A 19035-nucleotide genomic window follows, 5' to 3' on the forward strand; every position below is an offset into this window, starting at 1 on the left:
TCCCGTGCTTTCTCTTCATTTTCCTAATGTTATGTTGGAGCAGTGAGCGCACATAACCCAGGGGCTTCTGAACACACTGAATTGTTTAGCCCTAGACAGAAATTCTGTGCGTTTATGCATGGGGTTGGAGTAGGCATGTTTCACAAAAGAATCCCAGACAGCTTCTCGAAGCTGCTGGACAGTTGACATGGTCATAAGGAACTGGTGTCCTAATCCCTGTGACAACATTGACCTTAATTCTGTTTGGTAATACAATTTGAAAGACTTGCTGATGTTCTCCTGTACTGCTGAAAATGACAGGCAATGAGAAGCAAAAATTTGACAGGGACTAGGATTTTCACTAAAAATCTCATTTAGTATGGCTGAGCGTTCCCTTAGGACTGCCTTTTTCTGACTGACAATGGAGGCTTGACCCGATCGAGTGAAAGCAGCGCTAATGTAAGTGGTAAAAGCACTAGAGAAAACTTGGCTTTCTCTTCTCCCCCTGTACTTCTAGAGGAAGTATGGCAGTGTTTTATTAGGCCTCTTTATTCATTGACTCTTAAAAATGCTTTGGAGGAAACACTAAGGGAAGTTTGTTTGCTTTCGGTTGCCAAAGACCAGCTTGCCTACTGATATTACTCTTGTATAATTATACTTAGTCTCTCCTTTTTATCCTGTTTCCCCGAGGACGTCTTGATGAGCACTAAATTAGAGCTGATATTTTAGGACTGCCTTTAATCCTGTTCCAGGGAAGGTTTATCGGAAACTGCGTAATACGTGAAGTGAACACTTGGTGTTGGACAAGCTGGCGCTGCCTGCAGGTGCAGTGTTCTTCTCCGTAAAACACCAGATTGACTTACATTTTTAAGTAATCTTGACTAAGTCCTTCCTTTGGGGAACTGTTTTTTTTTTTTGTTTGTTTGTTTGTTTTTTTTTTAACAGAAGAAAATAATGTAAACTAAAGGGTGGCAACCCTTTTCTGTAAAGGACTACTAAATATTCAAATGGCAGGGGAAAAGATCGCTATGAGATTAAGGAGCCTGGGAGCCCTGACTAGCATTCTCATATGAAGAGCACATAAAACCTGTTATATGTGCAATTAATATTCTTGGTATTTTCATAATAAATATTCTGATTTCTCAAAAGATTCCCCGAAGCTTTTTAACTACTCGCAAGGTGCAGGGTGGCAGTTTCAGCAGAACCATCTGCTTGGTAAATGCAATGTGAAGGATTTGCAGGTCTCTTCATTGTTACACTGATTTGTGTTTTCATTTTGTCTAATCAGGCTGGAACGGAATATGAATGCTTAGGTGACAATAACATGAAAATCAAGATTGCTTTGTATGCCAATAGGGATGTGATGCACAATGGTTTTAATGGCTGGAAGGAGGGAAGGAGAATCTTAAAGGAAGAAATCAAGTAGAATAACTGAAATCCATCATGCTGAAACAGTCTTCCGCCTCATTATTTCTGAAGTTGAAGCAAAATGAGAAATGCTTGTCAGCTGGACCCATTGAGCAGTGCTTCATCTTTCTCTCCGCTCTTCTGTTCCTTGGTGCCTGTCTACTTCAGTGACTCTGAGGTTATTTTGATAGCTTCATGCCTTATTAGACCATCTCTGAATGATACCAATAGCAATCATTTATTGAACAAACTCAGCTAAGCTTAGTTTCTAGGATGAGACTGTATCACCACAGTCTTGTTTTTTTTCAATGTTGTTTCTGTTTGAGAAATTTTCAGTAGGGCAGCACTTTGGACAGCAGTTCCTAACCTTTCTTTGTGTCAGAATGTGTTTGGAGCCCTGCTCTAATTGTTGTTCAACTTCAGGGTTCCAAACTTAATTAGGCATAATGCTATTTACAATAAACTACTCTTTTCTTAACCCTCAGTTGCTTAGAAGTATTACTTGGAGTGGTTAACTTAATTTGTGTATGCACAACTTCAAGAAGTAACTTTTGCATACTTAAAAATGAGACAGGAGTGACAAAGGTTACATGAGCGTTCTCAGTTTCTTCAGTGCCTGGTGGCTTCCCCCACTTTGGAGGCAGCAGCAGGTTAGCCAGTTCCACGGTCCTTTCAGTCCATCAACTGACCAAATGATGATAACTTGATGATGTACTGTGTAAGCTGACCTCATAACCGATTTGTGACTCTGATAGCCTACAGACAGGAATTCAAGACCAAGTGCATTTAACTTATGAAATCATTCATGAGATGAATCATTTCACGCCTGTTACTCAACCAGCACCTTCTGCTAGAACCCTTTTCCACAGTTCTCCTTCAGTTTAAACTCCACTTATTTCTAGGTAGTTGTGAAATTAAAAAATTCCTTTCTGCTTGTCTCTTTGGTTTTATCCTTTAGATGCCATACTTGCTCCTTGTGCAAAACTCATAACTGTGTTCTGATCTTGAGAGCACGTTGTGGTGTAACAGTGCTGCTAGGCGATGTGTGGCTTCACACAGCCGCTGGTTTTTGTCACTCACATCTGTGTTCCCCTGGAGTGTTGAACTAAGAGTTGAGCTCTGCTGTAACTGCTACCAATATCAACTGCAGGAGCTCCTTTTTCCTATGCCCTCCTACTACGACATTTCTTTGCTGTGTTCTGGTGAGGAAACAAGTAGGAGCAAATGGAGAGAAGTGGTGAGGGGCTGGTGGTGTGCTGCTCTTTGTTGTCAGTGCTCCAAGGCTCATGTCACCAACATGGTTATCAATGTGCATCTCAGTGCAAGCTTCTGGTGCTTTCCTAGCTTCCGAACCAGGAGCAATGGTATCATCTAGGATCCTTTTGCTTGTCTGCCCTTGATGCTTTCAGGTATTTGGCTGCTTAGATACTCCTGGCAGCCTTGGTGCATTTTCTTCAGTGGCTCAGAGTTGCAAGGTGTTTTGCATGTGAATGGAAGGCTTTCAGAATGGCTTTCCAAATACTGGGGGCATTAGGATTCTTTTTATTCCAGGGCTTGCTTTTTTTTTTTTCTGGGTGTGCTGGTAAGGCCATCAGCTGGTGTGTAGAAAGAAAATTCAGAGAATTTTTAGAAAAAAGAGAAATTCAGGAAAAAAAAAAAAAGCAAAAACAATCCTAGCTCTGTCTTTGCTAGTAAAGAGCTTGGGGAAGTTCTCAGGCTGGGAAGTTTTTCTGTTTTTTTTTTTTAGGAAGATGATGTCAGAATCATCCTGAAGTTGCAGGGTTAGTAAACAGAAAAATGATGGCAGTGCACTGCAGGAACCAGGTTCTCCATGCCGGAGGTAGCGGCTGCACACAAACACATGGCACACAGCTGCCGTGCTACCGAAACACCCGGACGGTAGCCACGGGTCATGGTCTTGGAGATTCCTTTTCAGATGCAGGAACCTGAAGAGCAGTACGTGTCATCTGCCAAACGTGTTGGTGGAAGCTGCTCAAAGTATAAATCCAGCCTTTGCAGGAACATTTTGTGTACAAAGGCCCAGTCTGGCTTTTTGAAGGAGACATCATGCCTCTCAAATGCACTGACCTGTGAGTAGGTCTGCGTGGACAAGAGGTCATCTAACATCACGTTATGTAGCTTTTCAGAAGTAGCTTGCTAATGATCCATACAACAGGCTCATGGGGAAAGGCCACAGCATACGTAAAGGACTGGTTAAAGACCACCCAGTCCTTTTCACTCCTTTCTGCTTTCTATGGCTTGGTGGGGTCACTGCTGAAAATCCCATGGAACATCTGCTTGTGTTTGTGCTCCTTACTTGCTTTTTTTTTTCCTCTGGAAAAAGAGAAGGGATTCTGTGATGAACCTTGGCTTTTATTTATTTTTGGGGTAGCAAAAGTAAGTGCCCAGTGTGAAGGACTGTATCTCAGAGCTTACAGCATTCAAGCGGCACACGGGTTGTACTGCGAGGTGTAAGCTTACCTTAGCGGTGTTACTGCTTGGAGCTGTTACTGCTTTAGTAGGAGCTCTTGGATGAACCACAGCTGTAGCAATCTAAATTCATTGGTCAGCAATAGTTAAATCTCAGGTGGAGAATGGGATCAAACCAGGGAATGCTGTGCCCTAAACTTGAATATGTGTGTATCTTCGGTGCTTTGTGCAGCTCTGGCCTTTCCCTGTCCTGGGAGGAGAGGAAATAAGACGGGAAAACATTCAAAGAACAACTCGAGTTATCAAAATTGCATTCAGCATGGGAATGATAACTGAGGTCAGAAAAAACAAGTCTAAATCTGAAATGGCACAGGGAGAGGGAACCATGATCGTGCCTCCCACCCATCTCTTCCTATGCAAGAACAAAGGGTCATTAATTGAAATTCACAAGCGACATGTACAAAACAACAAAAGCAATTTTTAAACAGCATAGCTAAACCACGGTAGTGTGTGCCTCAAGATACAGTGGCTGCTGAAAACCTGTGCTTGTCAAAAAAGCAATTTGAAGAATTCATAAACTTAGAGCCTGAGGCTGACGGATCAGGAAGCTGCAGGAGAATGTGCTGGCTACTGGGAAAATGTTCTGGGGAAACATCCTTACCTGCTAATTTTGGTCGTACATCCCAGCTTCCACCCGCTGTTGGGGTATGACACTGATACAGTCCTGCTCTATCTGCCTAGATCAGGAGGCTCTCCTGTAACCTGCAGACAGAAGTGCCCGAGGTCGGGGTGTAACAACCGCCCGCTCCTGCCTAACGCTGGTGGCTCTGGAGCACGGTGGGTGAGCGGGTGTCCTGCTGAGCAGTGCCCGGGGGGGCAGGAGGCTGCTCACAGCTGACTCCAAGAGCTGGCGAGGCTGTCAGAAGCTGTATTGCAGTTCTTAGCTCTATGCCACCACGTTAAACTCAGTTACTTGTTCTTGGGGTCTTTCCTTAAGTATTATTTCTCACTACACTGAAGCGTTAAACTGGCCATGAAGAGGCAACTGGTGAAAGGGCATTTTCTTTCTTTAAATAGTTCTTTGTGATTGCATTCAACATCTCAAAGGAAATAGATCTAAAAGATGAGGTGGTGGTTCTGTTTGCCTTTACAAAAAGCATAGGGAAGTGTTGTCTTTAGCATGAGGATGAAATCAGAGTTGTCAAAAATTATTAGTGTTTATCAATTTTTCTTATCCTTGTTTTTTTTTCACTTCCCTTTCTTATTGAAGACTGGTGCTGGAACTGTGAGGAGAAAAGCTGTAGCTGAAGGGGAAATGCTGTTCCTTACCCTTCTTCATGGTCTTCATAGAAGTGTACTGGGAGACTTCTTTTCCCCTCTTCATCGCACATCAGATTTTTAGGTGGAAGCGGTGTTAGGCTACGTAAGCAGCATTCAAAGTTATTTTGTGAACAGTTCATGAGCACTTCTGATAGGGAAATTAAAAAATACTTAGCAGCAGATACAGAAAACTGTCAGATGAATGTTAATCCTCTGTTCTTCCAGAAGCAGCTGTTTGCATCAGGTCTGTGTGCTCGAGGGGGAGAGAGCGAGGGAAGGTTTTGAGACTTTGCCCCCAGTGACCCCAGTAAGGAACAGGCGGTGCTTGTGTGTAGTCAGTAGTTGAGGGAGAAGTGCCTGCACACGTGCATGTGAGTAAAAGCTCTTCTGGCCATAAGGAAATGAGCATCTTGGCAGTTGTTTCATCTGAAGGTAGGATTTAGATCATGAAACTTCAAGTTGTTGAGGTGAAGAAGTTTGAGAGCTTGCTGATGATGTAGGTGGCAGGAGCAGGGTAAGTGTGGTGTTTGTTTTCAGCTTCTGGCTTTCTTTAAAAACTATCAAAACTTAGGCTTCAAGGAAATTTGTTTAGAATACAAGAAAGCACCCTTAACTTGTGTCCTTTGAGGAAAGGATGCCAATATTTGGCATTAAGGACTACCCACCCACCCCTTAGGATGTTAATTGGTGAGAAAAGCAACAAATCGCTGCAGGACACTCATGGGTGGTTGCCCTCTACCCTTCTGTACCTAGAAGATACCCTTTAAGCACCGCAGTGCTGGGGCTGGCATCTCAAGCTTTTGTCTTTTGAAATTCTTTGCAGGACAGTAACCGTGGCTCCTACAAGTTGCTTAGGACAACATTTTGGAATTTGGTAGCGTTTGGTGGTTCAGAGTCACAACAACTTCATTGCTGGAGAATGGAGATGTGGGAGGCCTGTGCACCAGGCCTGGGACTTGGGATGGTTTCAGTGAAACCCATTCCTCAAAGGGCTGAGGACAAAAAGCCGAACTGCTGGCCACGTTGTGTTCAAGTCGAAAAGCCTGGCAATGTCCTGTGATCACACTTGCTATTTTCCCAAACTTGTCGAGTTCAGGCAGAATGAAATAGCTTAGGAAGAGCCCACTAGAGTGTGTTGGTTCATAGCCAGTTTTGTTAAGTGGTTTGTGCCTGCTTAATTGTTTGGGAGGGAGAGGAGCAGAAGTAAATTAGCGAGCCTAAATGACAGATATGACTGCTCGAGGACCTCCCTGAATCATTGTTTCGGTTGACAATGTAACCTTTGTCTAGACAAAATTGTACTACATGGGAAACAACGATTTAAGCAGGGTTGATGGAGATTAGAAACCACTGCTATGCTGAGTACTCTACAGTCTAAATAAACCTTTTCCAGCTTGTGGTTGCCAACTACTACTAATCTTATGTTACTTCTAAGCAGTATGCAAATATAACCGAAAAGCAAGCACTGGGATGGCCTGAGTCGGAGATTTAGGAGTTGCTCATTTCTACTGGGAAAGCTCATTGGGAGCCGCAGATCAGGCTGGGAACTGCTCGTCTGTATCATCTGGGGAGCAATAAGCATAAACAAGTCCTTGCAGCTCTAGCTGGGGCAGTTCAGGAACTTGCTGCCTTACGGATCGTTAGTGCCCTTCAGCGAAGTTGCGTTAAACCCCGGTGTGAGAACCAGTCGTTGGCTTTGCCGGGGTTTCAGCGACAGGAGTTGCTCTGGCTGGCCCGACAGGCGCTCAGCGCAGTGCTGGGAGCGCTCTCCCAGCCGAATTGGGGTGCTGCTGTGCTGCTGGTGCTGGCAGGGCCTTCCCCTGGGCCCTCCCGCAGCGTGCTCAGCCCACGGCGCTGTGCTGCATCCCTCGCCTTCCTCCAGGCTGAAGGCTGCTGTGGGTCTCTGCTCGCCTCCTGACCTGCTGCAGCTGCCCTGTTCAAACACCTGAATAAACCCGGCGTTACCGTGCAGGCTGGGGGGGTTGTAAGTGTTACAAATCCATAGCTGCTTGAATGGCTTTGTTAGGGAAGAAACGTCTTGTCTCGTAATTTCTCTTCACAGATGTAGCAAATCTGTTCTCATCTCTAAGCTAGGCTTACCAGGCTTCCCTTGGAGTGCTAAATAAAGCAAGGGAGAGACTGACAGTGGAGGCATAATGCTTGAGCTTCTTCAAACTTAAAAAATGATTTTTATTCTTTCTGTCTCGTCCTCACTATCTGGTGTATAATGGAGAATCAACCCACGGTTTCATTAAGTGGGCAGGACGTAGTCTGACAGCTATTTGTTTTCTCCTTTTATGCTGATTAAGCCCTGGCTAGCAAATCTGAAAACAAATGCCACGTTTTTTCTTTAGGAATTTGGGTAATTTCAAGCTAATGTTGCCAATGCCTAACACTCGACTTCTAAAATAGCCTCAATTCATAGCTTGCTTCATTCTTCCAGGATGTGATGATGCTGTGTTAGGTTGGCTGTTTGTGCAGCAGCCTGGGCTATCTGGGGTGAGGAATAATGAGTGTGGTCATGAACTCGGCTGCAGACGTGCGAGAAATTCTTGTATGCAGCGTATGGTTTGCCATAAACAAGTTGTAGGGTAAACCATGGCTGGGTTTGACTGACCTCTACCATGCTTCATTTAATAATAATTAACTCGAGGTACTTAGCAGTCTGTCAGCAAGCAAAACCGAAGCGTGGCAGTTGTGATTTATCTCAGACCTCGCCTCTTCTAGAGTAGGGGATAGAACCATGGTTCTTCATGGCATTTTTTTTTGAACGTCACAAATTATAGGAATACCTATATGGTCTCTTTATCAGTGTGCCTGTCCCCGTAGTGATGAGGTGCTTTCTCAGCCCTTCGTGAAAGGTTTGGATCTATTTGGAGCATACCTTGGCGTAAGTGTATGAAGAACACCGGAGGCCAGACAGCTCCTGGTCTGTCAAACGTGGTTTGTGGCAGTTCCCTGCGTAAGCTGCCTGGCTTGTAGGCAGAGGAAATGTAGCAGACACAGTCTCCCTGTCTTGTATCGTGTTGTGTGGGAAATTCTAGGTAAACAGCCACGGTTGGGAATTAGTAATTGATTTAAATACAACAGCGCTGTGTGCTCCTGTCTTTGAAGTGGACGGCACGGGGCTGGAGGACGAGGTAGGGCGTAATTCTTTGTGGACTGGTGTCTGGGCCACTCCGGGGCTTTCCAGTGAGTTGTGTGGAAAAAGTGGGAGTGCTGATGAAACTAAACTATTAAGTATTATTATTCTAAATCTTAAAGCCACTGGATAACATCGAGGAGTGGGAGTGCATCTGAATTTGATCTTCTGGTATAAACTGCAGCATCACACATTTTAGGACAACTGCGAGAAACGTGCAGAAATTCTTAATAGTTTCAAAGCAATTTGACTGAAAAGAACTTTCAAAATATGAATAAGCTAATGGTGACAAGAAGGAAAAAAGTAAATGCAGTTTCAGGGTGATACTTTTTCCCCTAACAATGAGTGTGCCAGTGCCCTTGATCACTTTTAATCTCCAGCAGTTCCTTCCAGCTTGTAGAAGAATAGTGCAACTGCCCTAGCTGCCCTTCTTGAAGATGGCTGTGATGTATCCCTGTGTCACCTGAAACCTCCTGAAGAGAGACAGTAACCTCCCAGAGATGTGGTCCAGCACCCTGAGCACTGGTGGATGCGTCCCGTCGGGTCCTTCAGGCATGTGCAGGCTCAGGTTCCTGAAGCTGGTAATGGCTGATTAAATTTAGGTGCTATAGTTGTAGTGTCAGCTTCATAGTGTTAGCAAATTACACGCTTTCTAAAACATTCACTTGCATGCTTAATGGGTTACTGTTGGCAAAATACTGACTGTGTTCCTATAAGCTGCCTTTGTCTCTGTGGAGTTGCAGAACGTACACCAAAGGACGATGACTAAGCTGTACGTAGCGCAGGCTATTGCACAACTGAAGGTAGAGGTGAAATGTAGGATAAGCAGTGCTATGGCAGGAATCTCATGGGGAGCAGAAGCGTCGGGTATATTTGGTCTGCAGTAAGGTAGGTCCTCAGCAAACAAACTTGTGCCTGTCAGTCTTCCTGTTATGCTCTGGAGATGTTTGTTGCAAGTCGCTTCCTAGTGTTAAGTGTTTGGTAGTTTATGGAGTAACTAGGCAACATTTTAAAGATCAACACAAAATATACAGGCATGCTTCATCTCTGTAACCAGATCTTTTTCCATGCTTATCAGTCTAGTGGGACTTTTCATGATTTTAAAAAAGTTATTCAAAGCTTGAAGTCAAAGAATGGCAAATTGTCAGACCACCTGTCTCCTTTATAATTTTGTGGCTTTTGTTCACAGGATTGGATCATACTCTGCAGCAAAATCTGTGCTGATGGGAAGGTCTCTTTCCTGGAGGCAGTGACCCATTTTCACAAAACTTGTCAGGAATTCAACTTTTAAATCTCTTTCAATTGACTGATATTTGAGCCTGTTAACCTACAGTGGAGGACAAATATCTATAGAGCTTCCAAGCCCAACAACATCCACAACAAACAAAGGAATTAGCGAGGTTATCAAGCTCGTCTTGGTTTGGCTACTACACGTGAATATTAAGTGCTGTCTAAAAATAAAGCCCTCTGTTCCCCCTACACCACCACCCCTTTTTGGGAAGATAACAATTTGTCCCACTGGAATAAATCGCAGAAGTCCCTCTCCTCCCCGCCAAACAAAGCAGCAGCAGCAGATAGTTAGGCCTGCTACAGAGTTGAGGCTGGCCTTTGCTCACTGCTGGGCAGGTATTTGATGCTGTGGAGAAATAAATGGGGAGGAGTGTCAGAATGGGTGATTTGGAGGAGTCTTGGTGTTGAGGGATGGCCCTCAGTGTAACCGCAGATGAGAACAGTGCCCTCTAACCTCCTCCACCAGCAGGAACAGCAGGGAGGGGTGTGTAGTTCCCCATAGCTCTGTCCTTAACCTGTCTTGGGAAAGCAGGTTAAAACTCGTATTTGTCCTTTTTCTAACTAACCTTTTTATCTCGGGATGCTTTTTTTTCCCCCATGTTCCTACCAAGGTGTTCTTAACCTAGATGCTCGTAAGTGGAGAGGGAGGCGCCGGTCTCTGCTCCTTGGTGACCACGATGGGACACAGGGGAGTGGCCCAGTGCTGTGCTGGGGGTCCAGGCTGGGCGTTAGGAAAAACTCATTTTCCATCAGGGTGGCCAAACACAGGGACAGGCATCCTAGCGAGGTGCCCGATGCTCCATACTGTCCGTGAGGGTTCTGGGGCAATTCTCTTGTTAATACCCTGAACTTCTGGTTAGCCCTCAAGAGGTCAGGCGGGTGGACCAGATGATCTTTGTGGGCCCTTTCCAACTGAACCGTTCCCATCTAAATAAAGACCAGATGCAGAAGGGAAGACGCTTATAGGAAGTGTGGGGTGGTTCTGAGAAGGTGCATGTTTGTGTGAAAGCTGCTGCATTTCACAGTGACAGCAAACCATACCAAAGTAACGAGCTACATGGAATCTGAAAGCAGGTAATGCGGCTGTGGAGCTGGTTTGAGAAGCCTGTCTTCTTGTTAATAGGGTAGCTCACAAACTGGGCTTTTCAGTAGGGCTTTTCTTGTTCACTAAGTGGGGTAGCTCCAAATGATTCTTCATTCCGAATCAGATGGAGATGGTGGATCTGGGTGGTGGCTGTACCTTGATGTAGTAAGGGGTAACCAGAGCAAAGGCAGTTGTAGAGGGCGGGCATCTGTTTCCTTGCAAGCTGCTCTGTGGTAACATTTCTGTGCCTGCAGTGCTACTGCCTTTAGTTTTGGTAGGAAACGTGAAGACAGATTCATCCTTTTCTGTGTGCTTATCTTCTACCAATTTATGAATGGCTGTAGTGTGACCAAAGCAGAACCAAGACAAGCTTTTAAGAAAAGCTGCTTTGTTAAAATACAGCTATTCCTTTGTAGGCGGGCTCTATAGCTTTGAGCTATGGCTTTTTTGAACATCCTGCCTGAACCAATTACCCAACAAATGTATTTAATGTACATCTGGAATCTTCCCCAGAGTTAACAGGGGTTTTGTTAGGTCTGGTCTGTTATGGGGGGAAAGTTCTTCTATGGTTTGGAGGGAGGGAAGAGGAGGAGTAAAACATGCTTGTGTTCTAACAGTCGAAACTTATTTTACATATTTTCATGGTGATGTAAACACCAGGATCTATTCTTACGAGACACTCGAGCAGGAAAATGTGGCAACTTTTGCAACCAGGTTTGTTTGAGGAGCTGCCAGCTGTCCCCACAGGAGTGTACTCTGGGGAGATGTGAAGTAGGTTTAAGAGGGTATAGGAGAAAAACAGCTTTCAGAGCTACAATTCTGCTTGTCTTTGTTTTCTGGTGATTCTCCTTGGCCTCTCTTTGAGGAGTCCAGCAGCCTGCACCGGGGAGGAGGCTCTGGCTGGGCAGTAGCAGGTGGTAGCACAGCGCCTGGCTCCTGCCCTGGGGCGTGAGTTTCCTCTGGGTGGGGGGGGAGAGGAGAGCAAATGGTGAGTGGTGCTTCAGTGCCCGATACCTCCAGCTTCTAAATGTGTAAGTGGGTAGCTTAAGCTGATCTAGGGATTAGCTGTTCCCAAAAGAAAGGCCAAACATCACCACGTCTCACTTATGCTAGCTACTCTTTTTTCCATTTTTATATAATTTTTCTGATAGGATTAGTGTCCTGCTGGTGTGAGTCCCTGATCTGCTGACCATAGGCCAGGCGACCACCCTCGCCAGCTCAAAGGATGCAGCAGGAACATGTGCTTGGGACGGAGGAGATGACACCTTCGGGTGGCAGAAGCCATAGGGTTGGGGACTGTCTGCAGCTCACCCAAGCCAGGGAATGGGCTTCTGTGGGGGCTTTAGGGTGACCAAAGCGTGGGCTGCTGCTGGAAAGGGAGGTTCTTGGGCTTTTCGTACGTGACTTCCAGTGACGGTGTGGCAGTGGTGTAAACTGGATGCTCAGGGTGCTGGGCTGGTTGAAAATGAAACTTCGTTAGCCAGATCAGCTGCTGGCACTAGCAGGGCTTGCCTCTGTGCAGTTGTTTGCTGCTTCGCAGGGGGCATGCGGTGGAGAAACGGAGCAGGGGAAGCAGTGACACTGGTGGCAGCTCAAGTTGACCAACAGCCCTGGGGAACTTTAGCTTAAGGCTAGCGCCAGATTGTGTTTCCTTTGTGCTTCCTAATTCTGCCCTTTTTAGAAGAACCCATTACTCTGTAGAAAGCTTACTTCTCAAGCAGAAAATTGAACTTTTTTTATTCTTACTTAGACTGTACAATTTTGGGACTTTTTTCCAAATTTGAATTGCACAGGTGTACTATAATATTTTTAATGTTAATCTTTGTAATTTGAAGACCTTGAGAGATATTTACATCCCAGCTGTATCCCTCCAAAGTGAAGCAACAGGTTCCAATGGGACTTCCTTGTTCCTTTAATAACGAAGGGTTGTTCTTAGGGTCGCGCTGAATGGAGGTGAGAGGGGGTGCAGGGGGCTGGGCTGCTACCACTGGCTTGTCTCTATGCCTGTGTTTGCCTGAGCCAAACTGAGTGGTTGTGTTGGGTGAGCACCTCTGAGCAGCGAGCTGGGATGCCTTAGCGTGTGGCCATGGCTGCTCGGGGACAGGGCTGTGCTGGCGTGGCGGGGAGGTGCATGGGGTGCCCTTGTCCTGGAGACTGGAAGCTGCTCGTTTGTCCCAGCCTTCGGATGAACGTCCTGGGTCCTGCGGGGATACCCTGCAGGATGTTTGTGCTGGTGTAAGAAATGGTGTTACTGAAGCTGTCTTAGAGGTGCTTCCCCCTGCACAAACGGTGTGCTAGAGCACGTGCTGGAAGTGTAAAGCACTCGTCGTGACTTTGCCCGGAGTATCAACCATCGTGGACCGAAGCATCCTCACCTGCTCCTGCAGAGCAAGAGAGACAGCTAACGCCATGCTTACCGATACTTGTCATGGGACTGACTGACTGACTTGTGTTTCCTAGGTCAGCTGCTATGAAGGCTGGCAATGCAGATAGTCTAATCTGGTCTGCTTTTTAGTCCTAAAACTTGCTTATAAACCCCACGGGATTTGTTGGTCTAGTCTTTACATATTTCTGCAGCTCTGTCTCATGGGGCATGTTATCATACAAAGGCCCAGTTAGTTCTGGGACTGTTTTTAAGAATCACAACGCTTATGTGGAGATGTTTTCATAATATTTTCGTGTTTCCATGAACAACCACTTCAAAATTGTGACATTTAAAAAAAAAATTAAAACTATTAGAATTATTGCAAGGGTTGGCAGATTATTTTTTTTAAGACTCAGACACATTCTGTCATAATAATCTGTTTAATGGGCTCACTGTTGCACTTCAAGTTGAAATTGAATGAAAAAAACAGCCTTTTAAAAATACTGAGATGTGTCTCCAACGTGAGAAGTGCAGTTCTTCTCCCCATCCCAGATGATGAATGTCCCAGCAGTGACCGAGGAGGGCTGAGCTGACACAGGCCAGCAGACATGGCCGGTGCTCTGGGGATGCTTTAGGAAAGGGCCCAGCTGCTTTGAAAACAAGACCCCGAATTGTTTTGTCTGGGGGAGGAAAAAATCAAAGCAAATAAACTGTAAATCACTCTTCCCCATTAGTCCTTTTGCCAGAACGTTGTTCAGAACGGATCCAGAGCGATGGGCTCTCCTGGGACACGACTCAGCTGCTGAACCAGGCGGCGTCCTGAGCCCCCGGCTGTAGCGCCCTCACTGCCCTTGGGTGCTGGATGCAGCCCTGGCCATTACCACGCACGATCAGAGCTTGGAGCTTGTGGCTGTCTGTCTTTCTCTACTTCCACCTTAATGGCTTCTGACTTTCAGAGTCCAGATGGAGACAGTAAAACAGATTTGCAGTAACAAATTGGAATACCTACTGCCTTCCTTAAGACCTGTGCCAACTCAGGCTCCTCGACGTAGAAAATGGAAAGGTTTTCTGCACTTGCTGAAGTTCCTGGTAATGATAAAATACCTACAGCTGTCCGGACCTTCAGACACGCTTCAGGACAAATGGGGTTGGAAAATTAATTTATACAGTGCCTTGCATGCTGTGGAGCACAAGCTTCGTGTGGTGAACTGACAGGCAAAATGGGGGATAACGCAGAGCACTAACACATGCTGCTGCTTTCTGCTGAACTACTTCTGTTTTTGGGGCAAATGTTATCCATGTTCTTAGCATTTTAAGAAGTAATAAACTATAGAGCTGATATTTAGAAGAGGTTTTATTATTTGACAAATTGCATTGGCCTAGCTGCAATGACAAAATTGCAGAAAAGTTATTTTTGGGGGGGGGTCAAAAGGGGAAATTGAATTGTCACTTTAGAAAATGTCTCTGAATATTAAAGCAAGAAATACCAACTTTGCACTCATGGTACCAACTTGGCATTTGTTCAGCAGTTTCTTCTGAAAGAAATAACTTGTGTTGTCCTACGTTATCTTGATTTTGCTGCCTGTGAAGTTTGCAAGTCAGGGTTAGCTGTGAGTCAGGATTAGCTACCCCTGGAATCAGGTCAAGGTCAGAAAGTTGCTCTCTCTTCAGCTTGCCCTGACAGCTGGCTGTGTGGTGTGAGTACTGGAGTTCTGTGCTTCGTCTCTTGCTGCTACCAAGAAGCAATTTCTGACTGGGCTTGCAAGACCAGCTGCCCTAAATCAAAGCCAGAAGAACGAAAACCTTTTCAGGCTATGCTCTTAGCATTTCTGCTGTTGTACTCCCCCTGCTTTTGCCTACTGTCAGCTCTTAGTTCCTGCACTCAGAGGCTTTGCCCTTCCTTTTTGGTGAGCCTGGGCAGAGCTGTTGTGCATCACAGGTGGAGGAGGTCTGGTACCGTCCCTGCAGCATCATTGGGAATACTTTGAATCTTACTGTCTTTCCCACTTTCACTTAAGTGACTTGTGTTATCTGCTGAAGCATCACCCCGGACCGTTTGGGTGTTAGTTGTCTGCACAGTGGCTCAGGGGGATCGCTGGTATTTGTGCCACTTCTGAACAAGCAGGTACAAGGGCTTTGAAGTGCAGCAGTGTGCGTGTTTTCACACTTCCCCTGGGAAAGCACCTTATACTTTCCTTCGTACTTGACATTAAAATGAAGCCTAAAACTTGCCAGTGGTGCAGTCCACAAGCCCCCGCTTTAGCTAGCTGTAACAACATGCAGTAGCATCTCCCTGTGTTGAAGGATGTGAATTCAAGGACTTTAAAACTTCCTATTCACAGACTAATTAAAAGAGCAATGTTTTGCTGAGAATAGGTCTTTTTTTTGGCCTGTCTGCCTTTTTTAGGTGCTTTGTCTGTATAAATGTAGCTATTTGATCTAATGTGATTTGGAGCTGGAAAAGGGGTCTCAGCTCTCTCCCCCCACCAGCCGAAGTTTTGGGGCAGTTGTGTCCTGATGTGTTTTAGGGCACGGAGTCAGCTGGCCACAAATCGGACCAAAACCCAGCACGGTCCAGCCTGTTCTGCTCACCTCTGGGCTGCCTGATGCTGACCTGAGCACTGGCACAGCTGGAGGAGGAAACCAGGACGTGACGGCCCCCTCACAGCCCCTCTGTTTGCTGTGCACCCACTGCCTGTGCCCATCTCAGCCCCAACCCCGGCCTCGTCCCTGCACCTGCAGCCCTGCTGGGCTGTGCCGAAACTCCACTGCTGCTGCAAGCCTGCTCTGGGGCTGCACCAGCACTTCTCAAATCCCAGGTGCTCAGCGGGCAGCGTCAGGGAGGGAAGTGCAGGTCACTTGCTGGCTTTGACATGCTGGTGAGGGTTGAAATTCTACTTCAGTACTGATATTACACAGCAATGGTAGGAGCTCGGCTCGCTTCGTGCATAGGGTGACCGTAAAGCTCTGCAGTAGCTTACGGCACGGGTTAGCAATAGCTTCTCTGGACCCAGTTAGAAGTGCTGTAAAAATGGTTTACATTACTCTGCTTACCTGAAGTGTGTGTATGGATGAATATAGGGCTGTTTCAGAGCTGTTAAGCATGTTGGAGAGATGCCTTGTAGCAACTGAAGCTGTTTGTTGTATTGGGCCTGGAATCTGTGTCCTAGAAGGAATTATGGTCATCGTGTTGCCTGCTGCTCCATCCCTGTGCTCCACCACGGCTCGTGTTTGAGGAAAACGGGTGGTGGGCAGCAGGGAGTCTAATGTGTAGACCCAAGATTTACATTTCAACAAATCAAAGCTTGATTTTGCTCATTGTAATGCAATCCATTACAAATGACTGATCAGGAAACAATGTGTGAAGTCCTTAGTTTGCAGGAGGCAATTGTGCTCTTCCTGGTGTAAGTGATGAGCTGAAAACATAAAAGCAGCAGGAACTTTGTGATGCAAATTTATGAAAAAAGTTGAAGCAGGGGAAGAGGGCACCTCTATCTGAGATGTTTTACTTTCTGCAGGTATACTTGAATGTTTTGATTATATAACTTTTAATATGTAGTGTATGATGAAATAGGTTCTGTAAATACCCCGTAATTATGAAATACCTCTTCTAGGGTATAACTGACCTTCAGGCATTCTTTTCAAAGGTCGTAAGCGCAGCAGTGAGAGTCACAAAAGTGCTGAGCCACACCGTGTTGTGGAGTTAGCTCTGTTCAGTGTTTCTCTGGATGTCCTTTTGACGAGCCTGTAATGAATAAGCTAGATCATGGAAGCACTTCAGGCGTGCATGTTAATTAAAAAGAATGAAAAGCACCAGAGGAAAGCTCTTGCTTGCTTGAGATGTTCATCCTATTTCCAAGTAGTCATTTCTGGTCATTAGTATTGCGTACATGAAACTGTTTTGCCTCTTGCTTAATGCTTAGTATTTGAAATTCTTTATTCAATGAATTTCAGATGAGACAGAATAAAAGATGTAGGGTCAGCTTTGCCTGAAAATGTTTAAAAAGTACTGTGCGTTATTAAACTTTAATAGAAGATTTGTGTTTCATACATGTGGCAGGACTTCTGTGGTGCTGGCTGGGGTGTGTGTGTGAGAGCTTAAATAATTAAGGGATATTATTAAAACTAGTGTGAGAGTGCCCTTGGAATTGTTAAACTAAGAAGCTAAATTATCTAAATACTCCTTCCAAAGAAACTGTCTTATAAATTAAGGGATAACAGACACAGACCTATAACCGTGTTCATTCTTGTTTTTGCAGACCGTGAGGACCAATCAATTCTCTGCACGTAAGTAAATGCTTATTTTCTTTGGGGCATTTTGGGAAATTCTTGTTGTCAAAGGGGAAGGTCTCAAATTCCTGGGGGTCTTTGATACAGCTATGGTAATCCCAGTCCTGTCTTTAATCTTGTCAGGCAGTGACTAATGGTTAATGATGTAGCGTGAAGTCATGTTTTATGCAGGGAAATACTCTTTTAATAATGTAATTCACCTTATTGAAGGCTTTATAGGCTTATGTGGCATTTAAGAACTGTAGTTTAAAAATGTCAGCTGAGATCTGAATCAGAAATAATCTTTAAAATGTACGTATCTGTCTGAAATACTGTATTATATCTACTCTGTGTAGCCCCTCAGGGGGACATGAATCAAAGTTGGTCTAGAAACCCTGCTGAGCAACTGCACAGCCTTGGATCTGCTTCAGACAGGAGAGCTCTGAACAAACTGACACTCAGCTTCCTTCCTGCCTCCTCTGTGTGTGCCTGGGTCTGCCCCACCCAGGAGCAGATTTCTTGCTTCAGCCCAAGCTTCCCGGGGATCTGGAAACGAAGTGGTGCACGAGTCAAAGCAGCCTGAGTGCATGTTCTGCTCGTGCCACCACAGAGCCTGTCTGTTGTTGGGCTACTGTTAGAAGGGGCGATCCGACTTCCTCCCCCTTCCTATGCAAGCTGTGTGTTTCTGCTGCCTGTTTGGTTAGCCCTGGGAGTTGGCACTCAGCATAAGCCAGTTTGGGGAGCTCAGCTAGCACAAAGCCGACCTTGGCACAGAACGCTGCTTTGGGGTCTCCAGGCCTGCACCCTGTGCAAAGTGCAGAGCTGGGGAGGTGCCATCGCTGGGCCCAGCCTGGTGGCTGGGCTGCTTCATGAGAGCCCACCCGGAGCACTGCGCTCAGCTTGGGGACCCCGCTGGAAGAAAGACAGGGACCTGTTCAAGTGAATCCAGAGGAGGCCACGAGGATGCTCAGAGGCTGGAGCACCTCTCCTGTGGGGACAGGCTGAGGGAGCTGGGGCTGTTCGGCCTGGGGAAGAGAAGGCTCCGGGGGTCACCTCACAGCGGCCTGCCCGTGCCTGAAGGGGGCTGCAGGAGTGCTGGGGAGGGACTCTGTGTCAGGGGGTGTGGGGATAGGACAGGGGATAGTGGCTTTAAGCTAAAAGAGAAGAGATTTAGATTAGATATGAGGAAGAAATTCTTCACTCAGAGGGCGGTGAGGCCCTGGCACAGGCTGCCCCAGGAGCTGTGGGTGCCCCATCCCTGGCAGTGCCCAAGGCCAGGCTGGATGGGGCTGGTAGGAGGTGTCCCTGCCCATGGCAGGGGCTGGAATTAGATGGGCTTTAAGGTCCCCTTGTGTAGGTCTCCGGTCCCTGCCCTTAGTAGAACTCGTGGCATTGTGTTAACTATTTTATGTGCAATGTACAAAACAGCTCTGAAAGCAGGGATAACATCCCAGAGTGAAAAAGGCTTTGTCCTCTGAGTTCGTGGATGTGCTAGCATGTGCTTGCCTCAGGTGAACTCTTTTGAAGTAGCTTCATGTTTTTTCTGTGTATGCAGGAGCTTTGTACTCTTCAACGTGGTCAGCCAAGGTTGGAGTGGCAGTGCTACAGGATTTAGTGAAGGTCTGATGTGTTTGTTTATAGATCAGAAAGCCTTTAAGATACATTGTTTTCAGTTTTTTTGTTACCTCACCTGGAGGGTTAATGTAAGCTCTTGATCTTTCTGGGCTGAAAAGGCGGTTGGATCCTGTT

The 19035-nt window shown here is 45.9% G+C and overlaps 1 protein-coding gene across 4 annotated transcripts in view; it reads left to right on the forward strand.

Moving 5' to 3' along the window:
• MYH10 (myosin heavy chain 10) overlaps positions 1 to 19035 on the forward strand; it is a 114760-nt gene that overhangs the window by 32384 nt on the left and 63341 nt on the right. For all 4 annotated transcript variants that reach the window (XM_072025720.1, XM_072025721.1, XM_038165545.2 and 1 more), the window contains one exon: positions 17277 to 17304. In XM_072025720.1, the coding sequence (XP_071881821.1) occupies positions 17277 to 17304 (28 nt within the window). The remainder of the gene's footprint in view (positions 1 to 17276; positions 17305 to 19035) is intronic.

Source organism: Anas platyrhynchos, chromosome 19 (assembly GCF_047663525.1).
Source record: "Anas platyrhynchos isolate ZD024472 breed Pekin duck chromosome 19, IASCAAS_PekinDuck_T2T, whole genome shotgun sequence".
NCBI lineage: Eukaryota > Metazoa > Chordata > Aves > Anseriformes > Anatidae > Anas > Anas platyrhynchos.